Raw genomic sequence first — 23,224 nt, forward strand, 5'->3', positions numbered from 1 at the left:
GGTATTTTGTGCTGCTGGGGCAGTATTTTGTGGTGCACTGTGTTATTTGGCTCTGCTGGGTTGGCATAATGCGCCGCAATCTGGTATTGCTGGCCCTTTCTACTTCTGTTCGCCCTGTCTTCTATCAATTTGGACCGAATACAAAATGGGGCCACTTTTAGTTTTTTTCCAGTCTGCCCCCGGAGGGAAGAAATTTCACAAGCTGAATTGTTTCAGCAGTGACATCCTGAATGAAACACTTGAATTCAATGATTAAGTGGTGTCCGAATACTTTTATCTCTCTTAGGAGTCCAGTGGGCGGTCCTATCAGTAACTGATCTCTGTGTGACCATGCGTCACTCTGCCCACTAAGATGCCCATGCAGCAGTATTTTGTACTGGTATTTTGCTGGCGCCTACAACAGAGGCTCCTGAACAGAACATTCTCCATCAATGTGAACCTAACCTTATTAACATCAGAGCAGAGACCTTATAATACCTCAGCCTTGGACAGTATTTACTTTTTGAGGGTAAAGATTGTGAATCAGAATTTTCTGTTGCATCACTTGTTGTTTGCTGAATTGTGTAGGAGCGTTCTGACCATAAACTGTGACCGGTATCATTTCTGCTAGATTTTTACTCAGTGTAAGACTACATTGACCTAGCATGTCTTGTTTTACTGACTGTAGACTGAAAAATAAGCAAAAAAATTCTGAGGACAAATGATCTTATAGATTTAATGGGGAAGGTTGGAAACAGACTAAAGAAATCTCACATTCATTATTATGAGGACAGTTTTGGTCACCGTATTAGGTAAATCACCCTCCGTTCTATAAAGTACATTGATATACACTAAATATAGTCACCAGCCCTGTAAAATATCCTTTACATGGTCAGACCTTACCAGGATCACTCAAGGATGGTGGAAGAAACCAGGCAGACACAGCTGTAACTTGGGGGCAACAAGCTTGGTGGTTACAAGTCTTACAAGAGGCAACTGGCTTGATGGTAGCAATGGTTCTACTGCTGCATCAGGGTTACGTTTTCCTCTGTTGTTGCCCTCAACTCAATTTGATTTGACAATCGTGCCATGGAGTCTTCCTTTGGTGGCTCAAAGTTGTTTGGTATAAGTTGTGACTTTTTTCCATGTGGCACACACTCTGTGATGGGTAATGTTATAGGAGCTGTGTTGGGATCAGTAATGTTATAGTGAGCTTTGAAGGGTAATATTATATGGGGCTGGGATGGGTACTGTTATAGGGGGCGGTGATTAGTAATGTTATAGGGGGCTGTGATGAGTAATGTTATAGGGGGCTGTGATGGGTAATGTTATAGGGGCTGTGATGAGTAATGTTATAGGGGCTGTGATGGGTAATGTTATAGGTACTATGATGGGTAACGTTATAGGGTGCTGTGATGGGTAATGTTATAGAGGGCTGTGATGGGTAATGTTATAGAGGGCTGTGATGGGTAATGTTATAGAGGGCTGTGATGGGTAATATTATATGGGACTGGGATGGGTACTGTTATAGAGGGCTGTGATGAGTAATGTTATAGGGGGCTGTGATGAGTAATGTTATAGGGGCTATGATGGGTAATGTTATAGGGGCTGTGATGGGTAATGTTATAGGTACTATGATGGGTAACGTTATAGGGTGCTGTGATGGGTAATATTATATGGGGCTGTGATGAGTAATGTTATAGAGGGCTGTGATGGGTAATGTTATAGGAGCTGTGATGGGTAATGTTTTTGGGAGAAATGCATCTAGCTGTGCAGCTGAAACAGGAAATAGTATGGTTTAAAGAGACTTTAGGGAAGCCCCAAAAGCACCTGTTTATTCATAGTTATGATTGTCCAACGAAGCACAACCAGCGCGGTTCTCATCTCATTCATGGTGCATCCCACATATTGTAATTTCCAGGAAGTGCATGCTAATAAAAAACTGTGTATGTGATGTTACAACATATACTGAGAAAGAGGAAATGTGTGGATATAGGCAGTTATCGTGCAAACTGTGTCGTCTGCATTTAGTTACAGCAAACACATCTTCTGTACCCACATTTGTAGCATGGGTAATGTTATATAGCACTGTGATGGGTAATGTTATAGGGGCTGTGATGGGTAATGTTATATAGCACTGTGATGGGTAATGTTATAGGGGGCTGTGATAGGTAATGTTATAGGAGCTGTGATGGGTAATGTTATATAGCACTGTGATGGGTAATGTTATAGGGGCTGTGATGGGTAATGTTATATAGCACTGTGATGGGTAATGTTATAGGGGCTGTGATGGGTAATGTTATAGGGGCTGTGATGGGTAATGTTATATAGCACTGTGATGGGTAATGTTATAGGGGCTGTGATGGGTAATGTTATATAGCACTGTGATGGGTAATGTTATAGGGGGCTGTGATGGGTAATGTTATAGGGGGCTGTGATGGGTAATGTTATAGGGGCTGTGGTGGGTAATGTTATAGGGGCTGTGATGGGTAATGTTATATAGCACTGTGATGGGTAATGTTATATAGCACTGTGATGGGTAATGTTATAGGGGGCTGTGATGGGTAATGTTATAGGGGCTGTGGTGGGTAATGTTATAGGGGGCTGTGATGGGTAATGTTATAGGGGGCTGTGATGGGTAATGTTATAGGCGGCTGTGATGGGTAATGTTATAGGCGGCTGTGATGGGTAATGTTATATAGCACTGTGATGGGTAATGTTATAGGAGCTGTGATGGGTAATGTTATAGGAGCTGTGATGGGTAATGTTATAGGCGGCTGTGATGGGTAATGTTATAGGGGGCTGTGATAGGTAATGTTATAGGCGGCTGTGATGGGTAATGTTATAGGGGGCTGTGATAGGTAATGTTATAGGAGCTGTGATGGGTAATGTTATAGGAGCTGTGATGGGTAATGTTATATAGCACTGTGATGGGTAATGTTATAGGGGCTGTGATGGGTAATGTTATAGGGGGCTGTGATGGGTAATGTTATAGGGGCGGTGATGGGTAATGTTATAGGGGCTGTGATGGGTAATGTTATAGGGGCTGTGATGTGTAATGTTATAGGGGCTGTGATGGGTAATGTTATAGGGGCTGTGGTGGGTAATGTTATAGGGGCTGTGATGTGTAATGTTATAGGGGCTGTGATGTGTAATGTTATAGGGGCTGGGATGGGTAATGTTATATGGGACTGGGATGGGTACTGTTATAGAGGGCTGTGATGGGTAATGTTATAGGGGCTGTGATGGGTAATGTTATAGGGGATGTGATGGGTAATGGTATAGGGGCTGTGATGGGTAATGTTATAGGGGATGTGATGGGTAATGTTATAGGCGGCTGTACAGCTTGACTAGGGTTGCCACTTTTCCCAACAAAAAATACCGGGCAAGTTAGGCCACACCCCAAAGGGGGTGTAGTTGTGGGGGCATGGCTTAACACAGGGTGTGAAGTCCCTGTCATACTGTGGCTCCCCAGGAATATTAAAGCCCCATTATCGCCCCCAGTAATAGTAATGCCCCCTCAGTAATAGTAATGCCCCCATGAGTGTGCCCCCGTAAGACTAATGGCCCTATTAGTGTGCCCCAGAATTAATAATGCCCCCAGTAAGAGTAATGCCCCTATTAGTGAACCCCAGTTAGAGTAATGTGGCCCTCATCCCCCAGGAACCGTCCCTCGGGGCCGGCACACTGACTGTAGAGTGTTGTGTCAGAGTCTGGCAGCTTTCCTGGGCCCGGTAACGGAGACCGGGGGAGGTGATAGGAAAGGAGCGCAGCAGAAGAGCCGGGGACGGGAGGAGCGCAGGCCCGCGGCTCGTCTCATTGTTATCCGGCCTGATCTGGGAGTGAGAGCAGCTCAGTCCCGGCGCGGCCGCCATGCTGTGGGGCTAGGGTTTGCTGCTCTCCGTCAGCAGCATCTTCGTGCTCGTGCTCCTGCTCCTGACCACCCGCAGCCACCAGCTCTCCGGCTTCCAATCCATCCTGACCGGCGGCCTCGTCCTCTTCAGGTTCGAGCAGGTCCCGGAGTGCCGGCCGCTCACAGCTCGCCGCTGCTCACTCACTGCCAGCTGTCAGGACCGTGAGCGAGCAAGTCAGTCTGCACTGCAGTTTGAAATGAATCCTGTGCCCGGGTCTGAGAAAGGCTTGTACCCGGACACAGGATTACAAGCCCAGACTGTCCGGTCAATCCTGTACAGGTGGCAACCCTAAGCTTGACCCAAAAACAAACAAAAGTCCACCGAAACACAGAGGGGGGAAGCTGAAGGGAAGGCACCAACTAAAATAATGCCCATGGAAGGGTGCCACCATGCAGGGATCTCAAGTCTCCCACTATTAGACAGCGGCTCCCTGACGCCCGCATGTGAGACAATATATCCCGGAAAGGATTACTTTTACTCGCAGTAAACATTTCCGGCAACCTGTAGCAGTGTCCCCTTCTCGGCGCGTGCGCACAGTGCGAGAAGAAGCCGATGCCAGCAGTCCGCAACGGCGCATCAGGCTGAGCCTGTGCGCACGCGCGGGATCTCAAAGCGGGAGGAGGAGGGGGAGGGAGAGGTGGCACTGAGGAGTAGAAGGCGGCGCTGGGCACGAACGGCGATGCGTGCGGCCGGGCACCATGCATCCACAGACCTCCAGCTGCTTGGGCACCTTAATTTAGTGATTGACAGGTTAGTAAAACCTGTTTTTCCGCAGAATAAAGCCACAAATAGCTTTTATAAGGCCACCTTAGAAATCAGAATGCTACCCTGGACATGAGCAGATGTTTAGCTCACAGGGCTTATAGGTGGTGACAGAATCCCTTTAATCATATACATAAATATGATAATTTGGGGCAGGGTAATGAGCCCATCCTCCACACCATGGAGCAAAGTGTGCAGATACTGCATATGTCTGGAAAATGTCATAAAAAGTTTGTGAAAGAAAAAAAAAAGAAAACCTCCCTGAAATGAGTTTTTGCAGGTTGGGATGTCTGCACCATGTGGCAAGGCTAAAGGCTCTACATTCTCAGCACTCCATACAGGGATTGCCTGGAGCAGAATCTCCGCACATCAAGCGCTGTTCACCACTATGACAAGTACACAAGTCATACAGACAAAAGGCTTGTGCGCATGCGCGGAGTATCTCGTGCTCTTCTTGCCTACGAGGTGATTGCATCACAGAGCAGAGGGATCCTTCTAACTGTCCACATCTGTATGCCGTGGGCGGGGTTACACCGATGGGCGTGCCCTAACGACTCCGCCCTTCGTATTCAGAGAAACAGTGATTTGGTCCTGCAGCCCCGCCCAGCAGCCAATCAGGTACGTCCTGGAGGCGGAGCTTTGCGTGACGTCGTCACACGGTCGCAGAGCTTTGGATTTTTGGAAGCCGCTAGTCGGACACGAAATCTGCTCCCGTGTTGTTGTGCACGGCGCTGCGCGATGTCCCGGAGCCGGGCGCCCCGGAGCTCGGAGCAGCTGCTGCGGAACTGAGCGGCAGGATGCCGGGCTCCGCGCTGCAGTTCCTCGCCTCTCATGGCCGCCAGACCCTGGGCCGCTGGATGCACGGCCGGGCGGACAGTGTGCTCACCTGCTCCGAGTTGGGAGAAGATGAGCGGCCGCTGATGCACGCGCCCCCGCCGCACGAGGGCGCCTCTGCCGGCGGGGGGGATCCGTGGGGCTGCCCGGGGGCGTGCTGGTGCCGGAGCCTGGTGCTGCTGTGCGCGGTGGGCGCCGTGTGCTGCGTCTCCCTGGCGCTGGCCCGCCACTACCTGAAGGACCTGCTGGTGTGGGTGGAGAGCCTGGACAGCGTGGTCGGGGTGCTGCTCTTCATCGTCGGCTTCATCCTCGTCTCCCTGCCCTGCGTCTGGGGCTACATCGTCCTCAACGTGGCCGCCGGCTACCTGTACGGCCTGGTGCTGGGGATCGGGCTGGTCATCGTCGGGGTGCTGATCGGCACCTTCATCGCCCACCTCGTCTGCAAGAAGCTGCTCACCCACTGGGTGCTGGCGAAGATCGAGAGCAGCCAGAGGCTGGGAGCCGTCATCAGGGTGGTGGAGGGGGGCAGCGGGCTCAAGGTGGTGGCCCTGGCCAGGCTCACCCCCATTCCTTTCGGCCTCCAGAATGCTGTCTTCTCGGTAAGTGCACCCACCTACCTGTGTTCGGTTAAATTGAGATGGTGGAACTACAACTCCCAGCGTGGTATGTGATGGTGCTGTCAGCTGGTCATCTCCAGCTGTGGGCCCTACGGACTGTAACTCCCATCATGCTGGAGGGCCCCTGATGGGAGACCACATCTGGACTATTACTTCTTGCCGCTGCTCCAGGGGTCTGTGGTCACAGGGTCTCTGCGTGTCACCGACGCGTGTATACGGCGGTACGGTCCGGCATACGTGTCGGTGACCTATACCGTAGCTTTCAGTCACTGACAGGTTATGGCCATATGTTGACCTGATGCAACCCCCCCTCCCCCATACACATGCATGCTCGGTTCAGTTGAGGAGGCATGTGTTCTTATAGCTGCTAGCAGACCTCTCCGGTGGCAGCTAATCTTGAGAGCAAAAGGATCAGGCATGTTGTAATCCAACAGCCCAATCCTTATCTGCATCTCTGCTGTCCCCCATGTGTGTTACGTGGCCGTGCGGTCTCTCCCTGTTGCTCCTTACACATGCATACTCGGCTTAGTTGAGCATGCATGTGTAGTGAATGGGGAGAATCCAGTACCGGACACCTTATAGCAGCTTATCTCCCCAAGAGCAGAAGGATCAGGCGTCAAAATCCAGCATGTGCGATCCCGATCACCTATTTGGGGCACATTAGATGGTTGGCCGCTCCGCCACTTATCTGATGTGGGGTCCTGTAATCACAGACAACCCCCATCCTCCATAAGGCGGAGGGAAGAGCCTGACACAGCCGTCAGTCAATGTGTTCTGATCTACTTTATCTGTGTTTCACCATTGACAAAATCTCTGCTTGGTGTCAGTGACTGGAAAGCTTCCTGCTTGCATCCAGAGGCTGGATCCCATACAAGCCTAGTGCTTCCCATATCGCTGTGTGAGGAGCAGAGGGCCAGGAGGGGTTTTGCTGGGTTTCACAGAATTTTGGGGAGATTTATCAAACCGGTGTAAAGTAGGACTGGCTTAGTGGCCCCTAGCAACCAATCAGATTCCACCTTTCATTTTCCAAAGGAGCTGTGAAGAATGTAAGGTGGAATCTGATTGGTTGCTAGGGGCCACTAAGCCAGTCCTACTTTACACCAGTTTGATAAATGACCCCAGAATGTAGTAGAAAGTGGCATGGAAGCACGGTGACACTCTGCTAGTCAGGTTCTATTCAATTCCAGCAAGAAGGCTGGATTAGTCTGTGACTGATTAGCTGCTGATTTTCACGTATAGTACCAGCAAAATGGATGAGACATTTTTTGCTGATGGTCAGAGCCCACCTTCATGATGCTTGTACCCTCTTCTTCTAAACGGGTTTTCTGATTTACTCATGCCCCGACAAAAAAATAAAAATGACAGGAGACCTGGAAAGTATACGAAATAAAGCAAGAACCTGATTCACCTATTCAGTGCCGCCCCGTTCTCTCCAGCAAACGCATTACTGCTGAGGCCAGTGAATGGCTGCAGTGCTGCACATGATCACAGGTAGGATGTCACGTTTGCAGTCCATCTGGAAGCCACAGGATCATTGCCACTAAAAATAAATAGCTTTTAGCAGTTTTTTTTTTTGTTTTTTTTTTCAATTTTAAACACTTATTTTTATTTTTAATTATTATAACTTTTTCTGTTATTCAGGTGGTTTAAGGCTAGGCCATCAGTATCACGGTCCTAGAAACCCCCTTTATCGCTGCGTTCCCTGATTAGGCATTTGTCCCGATACGGGGATCTCTCTAGGTTCCTGGACCCATCTTCTCTGTTCATACTTGTCACCTGTCAAGAAGATACTTTTCCGTGGAGTTTTCCGTTAGGCCAGGTTCACATGATGCAGATTTGTTGCAAATCTGCCTACGCTTGAGTAGTCGTTCCTGCCGTAGGTGCGTGGCTTTCAGTCACAGAAAGTTTGGCTACAAATCTGCCGCATGTGACTGGTGACATGGGCGATGATCACTTTGCCTGATGTTTCTTCTGCTTAGTTCTCCGCTCCTCTCTGTTCCCGTCCTTCCCCGCTTTATCTTCCATGTCCCGGACTGGTGTGGAGATCCTCGGGTGTCTGCTCTGACAGCAGTGAAGACTTTACGTTCCAGGCGTCTGGAGGAACCTCGGGCAGCAGACCCGGGAAGGCAGATGTTTTCAGAAGATCAGTCAAGCGTTGTGATGGAGGCCTCGTTCACATCTCTCACCACCCGCGGACTGCAGTGAGGTTTAGGGATGATCCGGCTGATTTCCGGCATAAATGCTGGGTTTTGACCGGACAAAAACCATTGCGTCCAACTTTTTTTTTAAATGTCCGGCCGACGTTTATCTCAGAAATCGGCTGAATCTCCCCACGACCTCATTGCAGTCGGTGGTGATGGATGCGGCAGGCTGCTCTGTGCGGGAACCACCTGCCGAATCTCCAAATGGAGGTGTGAACGAGGCCTAAGTCTACCAATAGCTGGTATAGTGTCTCCCTGCACCACATTTATCATCCAGCCCGGGCCCCTGTGGTAAATCTGCTTCAGGTCTACACAGCCGGTCTTAGATGCCGCCATCTAAAGGATGAAAAAGATACCAAGAGCGCCAGCATACCGCCAGAGGCCACGTAGACACAACGCCACCAGCAGGAGCAAAATAGAGACCTCTCTGGATTTCTCACAACTGTCTCGTTGCAGCATGTCACATTGTCACACCACGGACAGTGATTAGAACAAATGTCGCCCTTTATCCGTACCCTAAATCATCATTTCTGGCAGGCAGATCGTGCTGTGTATACAGTGACCTGCTTCTCAGAAACTGTATGTGTGGGGTTAAATATTTTCTCCCCTCACAATCACGCAAGTCCTTTGTCTGAGGTAAACATGAGATTTTGCTGTCTTTGGAGACCCCCCTTTTTTTACCTTCTGCTACTTTAGCCAAGGAAGTTTTCAATCACGTGTGATAATTAAAGGGAACCCGTCATCAACGTTATGCTAATCTCACTGAGGGCACATGAAATAGTGACAGAAATGCTGATGTCAGCGGTGTGTCAGTCATGAGCTAATAGTAAGTGGTTGCTGAGAAGCAGCATCATAATCATTACAGCCCAGGCCTTAAAAAGAGTCAAATCTACCTGAGAAGAGTCCTGGTTATACATCTCCTGCTCTTCCCCCCCCCCCCCCCCCCATCTGCTGATGATTGGCAGTTCTCTCCTAGAGAGAAAGGGAGAAAACTAGGTAGAAGACTGTCAGCCATCAGCAGGTGGGCAGGAGATCATGAATAACCAGGACTCTTCTCAGGAGGCCAGGACTCTTTTCCAGTCTGCCATGATTGTGATGTTGGTTCTCTGCAACCACTTACTTTTAACTTATAAATGACAGATCGCTGAAATCAACTCGCCTGTCTCTGCTTTAGTCTACCGTTAGTATGGGCAGCATAAAGGTGATGACGGGTTCCCTTTAAAGAGCCAGCACTGAAAGGAGGAGCGTGGATGTGTAATGGTGGTTAACCGCATCATGGTCACGTCTGTCTCAATTGGTTTTCACACATGAGATTGCATTGAATGGCTTGCGTCTTTAAATGACCACGTGCTCAGCGGTTCACTACCTGGTCCTGTCCATGGAGATCCGCGGTTCCCCGTTTGGGGTGCAGTTACTGCAGTAATACATGGGCTCGTTCTTCCAGGCAGCCCTGTGGACAGGTTTCAGTATACAGAGCCGTATATCGCTAGGATGCGCCACCGATGTCAGACCTCTGGGACCCGCACCTGTCTCTAAAACAGAGCCCGCAAAGTGAAGGAGAGTGGACCGCGCAAGCGCTGCCGCCCTGCATTGATATGTATGGGAGTCCCATAGAAAGGAATAGAAAGCGCACCGTGCAAGCACACCACCGTTCACTTCTAGCTCTTGGCTATTTTCAGCAGTCCCATAGAAGTGAGAGAAGAGCGGCCGCGCATGCGCTGTCTGCCCTCCCCTCTGTTCTAGAGATAGCTGTGGGACCTGCACCTGTCTGTCATTGGTGACGTATGCTAAAGACCCCCCTTTGGAGTTTTTACACATGCCATGAATAGAGAGGTGACCACACATGCGGTGGTGACTCTCCCTCGACTTCTTGGCACGCTTACTCGGCATCCGAACTTCCATAGATGTGAATAGACAAGACCCTCCATTTGCGGCGGCATGAGAGGATTCCCATACTCGAGACGGGTGCCCGTTGGCAGATCCTGTTGTCCAGGTAGAAATACTCCATTTAACCCTTAGTATAATAATAGTTGTGCAACTTTCTAATACTTTGGTTCAGTTCTGCACCACTTTTTTTTTTTTTTTGGCTTGCCGTCAGTGAATGAAAACCCCCTGGCTTATATTTAAAGGCTGCTGACCCTATAGAGGACTAATTCTGTTCTAAGAGGAGGAGTGGATACAGTTGTGTTCACCGCGGGCAGTGCTCTGTGAGCTAAATACGTCAGCCACAGTCGATCAGAGCTCTCTGGTAGTTTGTCACAGTGTATCAGTCAGCAGTCCAGGCTGTTTGAGCCGTGTCTCCTCTTTCCGATTGTACTTTGCATTCATTCACGGAGGCCGTGAAGCGTCAGCGCTGTACAAAGGTTAGAAGACAAGGCATGTACTCTGTGATGGATAACACGGGAAACCATGGCGACTGTCATGATACATTCCTATGGCATGTGCTTCGTGTGTAACACCAGAACGGCCATTATAGAACGTAGGTTTCCTCTTTCATCTCCTCAGTATTGTATCTGTAGATAAAATACTGACTTGTCTGTGGTTTGAGTATGATGGGGGAGGGTGCCCAGTCGCCATCATGGCTATCGGCCGATCACTTCTTTGGCTGACATCGCTCTTCTGACTCCCCCATACACATGCATGCTCGGGTCGGCCAAGCGTGTATGTGTTGTCAGCAGGGATGGGACATTGAAATGAAACCTTCCTGATCCGGTGTATGGAGCTTACCATACACATTAGATTGTCCTACCCCTGGGACCTGACTGATTGCCAGAACGTGGGCCTTCTACCCTGTGGAGCACCGGTCGGAAAGGTGCGCCACTGCTCCATTCATTTCTGTGGGAGATGAGCGCTGTACTCGCTTTACGACCAGCCGCCCCATCCATATTAGGGGGGGCTCCACAGGTAAGACTCCTACCAATCTGTTAGTTTTTCCGCTATCCTGTGGATGGTGCATAACTCTATAACCGGAATACCCCTTTAAAGGGCATCTGTCAGCAGATTTTCTAAGCTCTGTTTCACACGAGCGGATGTCGTGCGTGGAATCCGCTTCGTGGATGACAGCCAAGACCCGCTGCGGACAGAAGAAGCATTAACATGATGGACAATGCTCTTTGCCTCTTGGTGACCTTTTTACTACAAAATCACAGTGACCACTTTATCTCGCTGTGATTTTGTAGTAAAAAGGTCACATGGAGGCAAAGAGCATTATCCATCATGTTAATGCTCCGTGTCTCTGCTGTCCGGAGCGCGGCTTGGCTATCATTCACGCAGCGGATGTCACGCACAGGATCGGCTTGTGTGAAACAGCCCTAAGGCTCATCTTCTTGCACGCGCGGGGACACTCCACACAGAGCGCAGGTCCTGCTGCCTCCAGTGAGATCATGTGACTTCATGCTGGGAGCACAGGTCCTGCATGTGCAAGTGGATGAGGCGAGCATTTGGTTTAATTTAACCACTGAAAGACCTTTTTTTTTTTTTTTTTTTTTCTTCAGCGTACCACTTTTTACCAGCCATTAGACCGGTGCACTCCTTTCTAAACGACCGTTAAAACTGATCCCATTATTTCCAGTGGGGGTCTGTCTGGACATGAAAGCGGCCAAAAATAGGATATGCTTTATTCTTTGACTGCTATTCACTTGCTGTGAAAGTGTTTTTCCGGGATATTTTCATTGATGACCTATCCTCAGGATAGTTCATCGATATCAGATCGGCGGGGGTCCGACACCTGGCATCCCCACCGAGATCAGCTGGTTGAAGAGAAGGCCGGGTGCCGTGCCAGCGCCTGCTGGCGTAATTTCAAGAAGCCGTCCCGTTCACTTCTATGGGACGGCTCTGTAGTAGACCCTTGTATAGGAAGGAGCCGTCCCATAGAAGTGAATGGGAGCAGAGCTGCAGTATGCCGGCGTGGCCTCTACATGGTGGATGTCGCCTTCTGCTTTTCCATCCCTTCCACTGTTATTATGGGGGTGCTGGGTGTCAGACCCCCACCAGTCTGATATTAGTGACGCATCCTGAGTAAAACCCCTTTCGTGACTGGGTGCAGCCAAAATCAATGCACCTTGTTCATTTCAGATCTGATTAGCGGAAAGGGCTGTTTGCAGATGGCTCAGCAGATGCTATAGTACAGTATATGGATCATCGGCTCACTCGCTGGCGGTAGGTGCCTGTTCTGTATTACGTGGTCATTATGGTCTACAATTTGTTTGCTTTCCTGCTATTATTCTGCCTCCTTTGTATGCCGGGCAGACGTATTGACTACTCGCAGCTTTACCATTAGTGAGGTTGATGTGATTTAGGGCGGTTTATTAGCCTTTTGTTCCTTGTTGTACAACTTTCTATTTTTCTCTCTCTCATCTGTAATGAAAAGCGCACGCACTGACCTTTCTTTTATCTGCGCAGTTCTATGGCGCGGCGTGATTTGTGGCTTCTCGGTGTCTGACGAGCTCTTTCTCACTACAGATCTACAGGTGAAACGCAAAGTTAGAACATCGAGCAAAAGTCCATTTATTTCTGTAATGCAAGTTAAAAGGAATTGCATTAATGCAGCTTAAAATTAGAATATTGTGAAAAGGTTGAATATTCTAGGCTCAAAGTGTCACACTCTAGTCAGCTGATTAATCCATACCCCCTGAGCAAAGGGTACCTGACATTGTGACTTTGGGGTTTCATAAGCTGTAAGCCATAATCATCCAAATTATAACAAATATAGGCTTGGAATATCCCGCTTTGCCTGTAATGAGTCTATCTCATATGTTAGTTTCACCTTTTAAGTTGCATTACTGAAATAAATGAACTTTGCACAATATTCTAATTTTTGCGAGTTTCACCTGTATTCAATAGTGGCCGCAGATCTGATGTCTGTAAAGGGGTTGGGGAAGAATGAATAAAACATGGCTGCTTCTTTCCATAAATCGCTCTATGTCTGTCCTTGGGCTGTCTGTGGTATGACGACCGTATACGTTATTGGCATTGCGTTGCAGTACCAGTCACAACCATTGACAAGAGTGGCAGCTACGTTTTTCTAACCTCCATATATAACCCCTTTAAAGTGGTTTTCTGGTCCATTTAGGCCACACACACCCACCCACACACCACCACCATATTTTTAGTCTGTGACCGATGCACACTCTTTGCAGATTGTACATGGACTTTATAAATTTTTATGGCGATGAAAAAGATGCGGACAGCACTCCGTGTGCCTGTCTATGTCTGTTCTGTGGCCCCACAAAAAAAACTAGAGCATGTCTTATTCTTGTCCGTTTTGCGGCAAAGAATAGGCATTTGTAAAGTCTCATTCACACGTCCCCATTCGTTTTAATGTGTCTATTCACACATCAGTGATTTAGCACTGTTCGTGGGTCCGTGTTTTCAGCACGGATGCACACTCTATTTTGTCCGTGTTCACGGATCCATCACGCCCATTATGGTCTATGGGTCCGTGAAATAGAATTGTCACGATACCAAAACTTTGATTCGATTTTGATACCTTAAAAAAGTATTGCAATATTCGATACCACACGAAAAAAATAAAATGCCAAAAAAGCTGTGTGCATTCCGCATTTTATTTAACGTCCGGCCCATAATAAAACAGTCCTATCCTAATTTTTTGGGGGAGACAATGTGACAAAAAAATGGCGAATCGTACTTTTTTTTTTTTTCTCTTCTGTTAACGGCATTAATCGCATAGGAGATTATATATATATATATATATATATATATATATATATATATATATATATATATATTTTTTAACCCTTAGGATACCCGCCCAATCAGCTGCAGGGGTCCGGCAGTCACCGATGCCGGCGCATTAACCATTGCACGGCTGCATTCGGCGCTGAATGTGGCACGTTCGGTATCCTGACGGGTTCGCTTGTCCATCGGGACCCGTGCTGCTGTGACAGGGACCCGATGGCAGGGAAGACAGCCCGATGCCTTCCGTGAGAGCCTGTGCGATCCAGCCCCCTGTAATACACTTACAGCCAATGCATTACAATACAGTATTGTGATGCATTGTAAAGGGGATCAGACCCCCAAAAGTTGAAGTCCCAGAGTGGGACAAAAAAAATAGCAAAAAAAGTTAAAAAAAAATAAATTACAAAATTTTATTTAAGTTTCAAGTAGAGAGGAGAAAAAAAGTGTCCTTTTCCCAAAATAAAGTAAAAAAAAATAGGGAAAAAAGAAAATTAGACATATTGGGTATCGCCGCGTCCGTATTGACTGGATCTATAAAAATGTCACATGACCTAACCCCTCAGGTGAACACCGTCCTAAAAATAAAATAAAACTGCTAAAAAAAAATAAATGTTTGTCACTACATCGCTAAAAGTGCAACACCAAGCGATCAAAAAGGCGTATGCTGCCCCAAAATGGTACCAATCTAACAGTCACCTTATCCTGCAAAAAATTAGCCCCTACCTAAGACAATCGGCCAAAAAATAAAACTATGGCACCTGAGGGGTTAATTGCTGGTGATCGCAGCGCCCTGTCATAGAGGACGGGTGCCGGGTATGTTATACCGCCGCCGGCACCCGCTGTCTACACTTAATGTGTTAATTATATTCATTGGTAGCACAGTGGCCACAGTCCCTCCCTTCCTCCGCAGTACTAAACTCCCACTGGTGGTAGCGGAAAAGTGGGGAGGGAGGGACAGCCTCCGTCTCCACTGTTCTGCTGAGGAGAACATGGCGCGAGCTGAGACCGGCGCATGCCATGTTCTCTAACAGATACTAGGCTGTGCAGCACAGCCTAGTATAGTTAAATAGTAAGACCCGGTATCGTATCGATTGGACATCGCAACATCGATACCTGCTCCAACTCTATCGTGAAAACCACAGATGCCATCCATGTTGCATCCCTGTTTCACGGATCTTTAGGAAGAGAGGTTTTGAAAATGATTTTTCAGCTGTGCAGGGTCAGTGAAACACGGATGACACACTGACAGATGGATCCTTCACGGATCTATCACTGACCATGGATCTATCTCACGGATTTGTGAATGAGGCTTAACATAGTGCGGGACCTGCGGAAGGGGAGAGTGCGGCATGCGCACAGCTGGTGTTGGCGCTCAAAGCTGCACTGGAAAACCTAGGGGGAGATTTATCAAAACCGGTGTAACAGAAAAATGGCTTAGTTGCCCCTAGCAACCAATCATATTCCACCTTACATTTTCCTGAGCAGCTCTGAAAAATGAAAGGTGGATTCTGATTGGTTGCTATGGGCAACTAAGCCAGTTTTCTTTCCTTTACACCAGTTTTGATAAATCTCCTGCATAGTCGGGACTGCTGTGCTAACGTAATCGAGAGGACAGCAGGCCTGACAATGTATTTCATTGAAGCTGTAAACCCTGACAACGGGGGGCAGTAGGAAAATAAAAAATGGCGATCTGATTCTGAACGCCCTATCTGCAGTACTGATTATGTAATACAGCCGATAACCATGCAAGATTGTGGTGACAGATTCCTTGTAAATTAATAATTGTCCATTCAGCAACGATTGTGCTGAACTTTAGGTACAGGGGAGGGGGCGCACTCTAATGCCTCTGCTTTGGGCACCTAGACCTCTTATCCCAGCCTGTTGGTTATAATCCAGAGGGAAGACTGGCATGGCCTGGTTGATGCTGAGGGGCGCAGTCACACAGTGAGGGTTGTTTGCTCCCTAATCCATGGTGCAGCTGCCTGCCATCATGCTGTATGCCGGAGACTATGCGCTCCTCCAATCTGAAAGATTATCTTCATGAAAGCGTGAGATTGCCCGTCCCTAGAAAATGGCTTTATTTAAGGCACCACTCCGCATTAAGACTTTCTTTTTATCTTGGAAAGTGTACACTGTAATCTTCTTACCACGATGAGGCGACTTACTCTGAAGTCGGCTTCTATTAGCCGCTTAATCCTCCCAATCCTGGCTTTACATGGTATCACTTTTCAGGATGGCGGTGTAATTACTTCTCCTACAAACTTTTATCTTTCCAGTTACACCAGTATTGAGCCCTGTAAAAAGGGAAGGTTTCTGATGCCTTCCAGCGATATCCTTGTGATATTACTTCTTTACCTCCTGACGTTCTGTGCCCGCAAGAAAAGACTGCTTGAAAAGCTGACTATGGCTGGTTTTACAACCATTGCGCTCTGTGGGGATATTTTCGTGGCAGTTTTTTTTTTTTATGGCAAGTGAATAGCGGCCAATCAAAAAATAGGACATGATGACCTGACGGACTTAATTGAAATCAATGGGAACATTTTCAACGGCCATGTAGACAGGAGTCCCCCCCCCCCCCGGCATTAAAAACGGTAGAGTAGCTTTCAGGGTTTAAAATAAGTACAAGCTGTATACTCACCTCGTCTAGTTGACGCTCGCTTTACACTGGAAGGGCCTGACGCTCCCAGAAAATAGATGCACACGTGGGTGCAGAATGGCCATGAAAACTGACAGCCAGTCCATTTTTAATGGCTTTTTTCAGTATCGTGTGCGTGTAGCCTTAAGGGTCCATTCACACATCCGTTGTTTCTTTCCTGATCTGTTCCGTTTTTTGCGGAACAGATCTGGACCCATTCATTTTCAATGGGTCCTGAAAGAAAAACGGACAGCTCAATGTCTGATTTTTTTTTTTTTTCAGGACCCATTGAAAATGAATGGGTCCAGATCTGTTCCGCAAGAAACGGAACAGATCAGGAAAGAAACAACGGACGTGTGAATGGACCCTAAGGGCTCTTGCAGATGAGCGTATCCTGTACGGAAATCATGCTTCGTTTGTGAGTGTGATCCCCCATTGGACACCGCTGGTTTAGCGGTCATGTGCATGAGGCCTTTATAGTGCTGTGTGTCGCTGCATGACCTTACTTCTACAGAATCATACTGACAGCATTATGTCAGTGTAATTTAGTAGATACAGGTGATGCAGAGACACACAGCATTATAAATCCGTATGTCCCTAACAGGGGATCACACTCGCACATAGAGCATGATTTCCGCACAGGACACGCTCGTTTGCAAGAGCCCTAACAGGCTTTTCTGGAAGTAAAATATTGATGATCTGTCCTCAGGATAGGCGCTGCGGCCTCTTCGTAGGCCAGTGATGTCACGGTCATCGGTCACATGTTCTATATGTAGCTCGGTCCCATTCAAGTGAATTTGCCTGGACTGTGTTACCAAACACATACAGTATACAATGTATAGCTGTCGGGAGGCCACAGTGCTCCCCGGAGCACCCCAGCCTCCAGAAACAGCTGATCGTTGGGGTGTCAGGCGTCGGACCCCCACCTATCAGATATTGATGACCTATTGTGAGAATTGGCCATCAGTTTTTTACTCCCGGAAAACCCCTTTAAAACTTGTGCATGTGGCAATATTACAGCTCTGGTTATTATCTATCCAGGGCTTTCATACGGGTAAATTCATACGAAACAAATTGTGACCTAATCGTTGAATCCACATTGGACCTATCTGGGCCTATCCCAGAGGTGAGACCCGTATCTCTCAGACTTTTTTATGACGTATCCTGTGGAAATAAATCTCCATTTAGGCAATACCCCTTTAATAATGAAGCAAAACCGGAATAATTTTGCACTTGTTTTTGTGGAAAGAATGACTTCTTATTCCAGTTCTCCGTATATAAACCCTAGAGTAGGAGCAGGATCCTGATGAGACCTCTACAGAAGACTAGACTGGTGAACTTGTATATTTCATGAGCCTGTGTCTGGCGGCGACGCAGGACAATCTTTTAAGTGTCAGCCGTCTCCGCTCGTTCCTGTTTGAAATGGAGTTTTTACGTGAACGGACTGAACTGCCAGATACAGGAAGGTGCATCCCTTTATTACTGTCTAAACCAACACCTGCCATGGTCGCCGTATGCTCGCCCCTGAGGCAGGACAAACCTGTTCTACCACAGTTCAGTCAGGAGCTGAGAAATGTTATGTAAGTCAGTGTTTACATGGCAAGGTTACCTGCTGCTTATTTGCTATTTCTATTTGCGTTTACTGTCCGTGCCTCTTCACCTAGCTGATCGGCGGGGGTGCTGGAAGCCAGACCGCCACTTATCTGATGTTAAAGGGTTTGTGTCATCACATGAAGAGGGCACTGGCTATTTGTTCAGTCCCACTAGCTCAACCAACATCCTACCCCCAACCCCACATCCTAACCAAGAAATAAACACACCACACCACTGCTTGGATTTAATCGGCCACAGCAGCCGTTTATTGAATACATACAAAATAAATTACATAAGTTAACCCCTGACGAGGGAGGTCCTAGAAGCCCCAATAACTCCATAAACACTGGAACACCTGCGTCTCCATCTTGCCCCCAGCCGTTGAACCCAGCTCGGAGGCAGCAACTGATGGAACGCGTAATTAGTTCCTACCAGCTCCTCAATGAGAGTCCAGCCCCTCCCGCGGGGCCCTCCCATCCTCAGGTACCACCATATTCCTCCACTTCAAGGACCTCCCCCGCCTCCACGACTGCCGCGACATATAACACAACAACGCTCTCCTCATTCCACCTCCACTAGGGTCGGGTGGGTGGGCGTTTGTCTCCCCTGGCCGCACTGACCTCACTTCCGCCTCCTTCCTCAGTCACTGCTCCGGCCACGCCCCCCGCCGTCCTGGCAACTCCCGCCTTACCTCTTACACCGCCCCCACAAACATCTTAACCCTTTCCTCACCAGTCCTTCACCGCCCGGCCTCTTCATGCGCGTCCTCCCCCACCGCTGCGCTCCAGTCCGGCCTGACTTGAAGAGGGCACTGGCTATTTGTTCAGTCCCACTAGCTCAACCAACATCCTACCCCCAACCCCACATCCTAACCAAGAAATAAACACACCACACCACTGCTTGGATTTAATCGGCCACAGCAGCCGTTTATTGAATACATACAAAATAAATAACATAAGTTAACCCCTGACGAGGGAGGTCCTAGAAGCCCCAATAACTCCATAAACACTGGAACACCTGCGTCTCCATCTTGCCCCCAGCCGTTGAACCCAGCTCGGAGGCAGCAACTGATGGAACGCGTAATTAGTTCCTACCAGCTCCTCAATGAGAGTCCAGCCCCTCCCGCGGGGCCCTCCCATCCTCAGGTACCACCATATTCCTCCACTTCAAGGACCTCCCCCGCCTCCAAGAACGCGCAGCTTGACAACCTCAACCCTGCGCGTCCCTCCACACCCGCAACGCAATTTCAACACCACTCTGGATCCCCAGAGCCCACAAATCCGTACCAACCGCATTCAGGTGCACTCCATCTGCTCTCCAAAATGCACCCTCGCCTTTCTCCAACACCTCATGCCGCACCACCACACCGCCATTCCTTGCCATAAACCGGCCAACTGCTCTGTTCACCTTAATCCGCGCCTTATTAAGGCTCTCCACTGACCTCGCACCTCTCCACGCCTTCCGCGGCACAATGTCTGACCAAACTGTTACGATCCCCGGAAACAACGCCCAAATCCTGAGCAAGTCAAACTTGACGTCACGGACCAATTCCCTAAAAGGACGCTTACCCAAATCATTCCCCCCTACATGTAAAACTAACACATCCGGAGGGCGATCCAATCGCACGAAATGATGCACCTCCCGCAAAACACCACCCCACAACATACCTCTAACCCCTAACCACCTGACCGTAGCGCACTCCGGACTAAAACCCAACTGTCGCCCACTCGGCCTTACATCTGCTCTGATCGCACCCCAGAACACATAGGAGTGCCCCAGAATCCATACCAAAGCCGCCTCCGTCCGACCTGTGAACACACAAAAAAGAACAAATTAAAACCCACCTAACACCAACCGTACCACTACAATAACGCTGGCCTCACATATGATTTGAACCGCACCGACTCCCAACGCCCAATCCTCCTAATCACCTCCTCACTGGCGCCCCACCTGGCTGCCTCAGTTGCCGCGCCAATTCTGAACGAATGACCAGAATACTCCTTGACCGGCACGCCCAAAAGCTTCAAACATTTTTTAAAAACCGCCAGGAACTGAAACCTGGACAAAAAGGATCCATCCTCATGCCTAAGGAAAGGAACCTCATTATGCGGTAGCCCCGCACCGTAAGACCCTGCACACCGCACCGGACACATACTACAACCTGGTACCTGGAACAACGTAAAACGCTGCCCCCTGCCCTCCTGATCAGTTTTTGATCTCCGAATCCGGACATACACCCTATCCCCAGCTAACTCAACATCCTCACTCCTAAGTCCACCTGCTCTCCTCACACTGTCACACACCAACTCCCCCAAGCGAAAAGCACCGAAAAACGCCAAAGCAAATGCAGCCCTGAACAGCACTAACTCCCAATTGGAACTACAAACACAACTCAACCTCTCACCCATTTTCACCAGCAACTCGAAGGACACCGGCCTCCGATAATCCGGCACCCTGCCTGCTCCCCTACGCCACCCTTTCAACACCTGCCTAACCAAAAAACCCTTAGTCAAATCCGGCAACCCCCGCAACTTAAAGCCAAACGCTACCCCCGCAATCAAGTGGTTCACCTTTGACACCGACCACCCCTCACCCTTCAACTGTCCTAACAACATCAACAACCTCACATCACCATCCCCTACACCAGCCCCCCAGGACCCGTTCCAAGATTCCCAAGTCGCCCACGCCTTACCATACTCCCTCCAGGTACCCGGGCTCAACGAATCCCTCAACATCCCCATCACTTCTCCTCCAGGATCCCCCACAGCCACAGCGGACACTCCAGACCTTCCGGTTCCGCCTCTGGCGCAAGAAGCCGAAACCGCTCCCACTGTAAACGAGAAAGAGAATCCGCCACTGAATTAGACACACCAGCCACATGTTCTGCCACCAACCACATATTAATCGACAAACATCGCAATACCAGAAACTGTAACAGCCTAACCACCGGCGGGGAAGATGCGGACAAACTGTTGATAGCCTGAACCACCCCCAAATTGTCACAATGAAAACGCACCTTCCTGTTTTCAAATTTCTCACCCCACAATACCACCGCCATCACAATGGGAAAAAGTTCCAACAACGCCATGTTCCTCACCCAACCCCGAATTACCCACGAATCCGGCCATACCCCAGCACACCATTGTCCTTGGCAATAAGCCCCAAAACCCACTCCCCCCGACGCATCGGTGTACAACTCGAACTCCACACTATCACACAACTCCGCCATCACTAAAGACCTGCCATTGTACTGACCCAAAAACTCTGCCCACACCCTTAAATCCCCTTTCAACTCCTTGCGCAACCTGATAAAATGATACGGCGCTGACACCCCCGCCGTAGCAGCAGCCAGTCGTCTACAAAAAATTCTACCCATTGGCATAATTTGACAAGCGAAATTTAATTTACCCAACAATGACTGCAACTCCCTCAGCCTAATCTTCTCCCTGCCCAAGGCCCTATCAATCTCCAAACGCAAATCCACCAACTTATCCAGCGGAAGCCTGCACTCCATCCGCTCAGTATCTATGACAATCCCCAAAAAACACAACTCTGTCACCGGCCCAAACGTTTTCTCATGCGCCAATGGTACCCCAAAACGCGCAAAAACCGACTGCACCGTGTGCAGCAACAAAGAACACACCCGCGAATTCGCCGGCCCTAAACACAAAAAATCGTCTAAATAATGGATAACGGATGAACAACCTGAAACTTCCACCACTACCCATTCCAAAAACGAGCTGAAGGTCTCAAAATATGCACATGACAGAGAGCACCCCATCGGCAAACACCTATCCACGAAATATTCGCCATCCCAAAAACAACCCAACAAACCCATGCTCTCCACGTGTACCGGAAGCAACCGAAAGGCCGCCTCCACATCCACCTTAGCCATCAACGCCCCCTGCCCCAACCGCCTCACCCATCTTACAGCCGCATCAAAGGAGGTATATACCACCGAACAAAGTTCAGGATCTATACCATCATTGACCGACGCACCTTTTGGATAAGACAAATGATGAATGAGCCGAAACTTATTCGGCTCCTTCTTAGGCACCACACCTAACGGGGACACCCTCAAACCCAGAATCGGCGGCTCCTTGAAAGGACCCGCCATCCGCCCCAACTCCACTTCCTTCTTTAACTTTTCCGCCACAACCCCTGCGTGAACAAGCGCGGACCTAAGATTCTTAAGAACCGTAGGCCCCGCCGTAACCACTGATGGAATACGAAAGCCAAACCTAAAACCATCCCCCAACAACCCGGCTGCCACCCGATCCGGATATCTATCTAGGAACACCTGCATCTCTTCCACCCGCACCGGCGTCCGTCCCTTTTCCAGCACCATCACCCCCCCTATTCTTACCCCCTTTGAAGCAACGGTTAGCTCCATGGGCTCCCCCACACCCCGTGCACTCGTGCTTAAATTTGCACTTGGCACCAAATCTGCAACTTCCTTCATTAAAAAGGAAGCACAACCCTTTTGCCGATGCTGCTGCCAACGCCCCGGGGGATGACCCCCCGGACTCCCCCCGAAAGGACTGCCCAGCCCTAGGAGGCGCCGTCACCCTCAACCACAACCCAATATCCTTATGATCCCACCGGATATCAGGCCTCACCGCCTTACGCTGCCGGAACTGCTCGTCATAACGGAGCCAGCCCGCACCCCCATACACCCTATAAGCCTCCCCTATAGCGTCCTGGTAGCAAAAAAGCGCCGAACAGCATTCCGGTGCCCGTTCACCAATGACACTTGCTAATATGGCAAACGCCTGTAGCCAATTAGCAAAAGTACGTGGAATCAATCGATGCCTACGCTTATCCTCTTCCTCCTTTTTCCCATCATCCTTCTTACCCCTATCCAGGTTAAACCTTTCCAACGGGAGCAGCGAGAATATCTCCACATACTCCCCCTTCCAGATCTTTTCTCTCACTTCCTGCTTTAAATGAGCCCCCAGCGGCCCCTCAAAGCACACGTACACCTCACCCCGA

At 49.0% G+C, this 23,224-nt stretch overlaps 1 protein-coding gene across 1 annotated transcript in view; it reads left to right on the forward strand.

Annotated features, from left to right (window-relative positions):
* Positions 1 to 5,336: 5,336 nt before the first annotated feature.
* TMEM64 (transmembrane protein 64) overlaps positions 5,337 to 23,224 on the forward strand; it is a 38,424-nt gene continuing 20,536 nt past the window's right edge. The window contains exon 1 of the mRNA XM_040432772.1: positions 5,337 to 6,088. Within this exon, the coding sequence (XP_040288706.1) occupies positions 5,453 to 6,088 (636 nt within the window). The 5' untranslated portion in view covers positions 5,337 to 5,452. The remainder of the gene's footprint in view (positions 6,089 to 23,224) is intronic.

This window comes from Bufo bufo, chromosome 5 (genome assembly GCF_905171765.1).
Source record: "Bufo bufo chromosome 5, aBufBuf1.1, whole genome shotgun sequence".
In the NCBI taxonomy this organism is placed as follows: domain Eukaryota; kingdom Metazoa; phylum Chordata; class Amphibia; order Anura; family Bufonidae; genus Bufo; species Bufo bufo.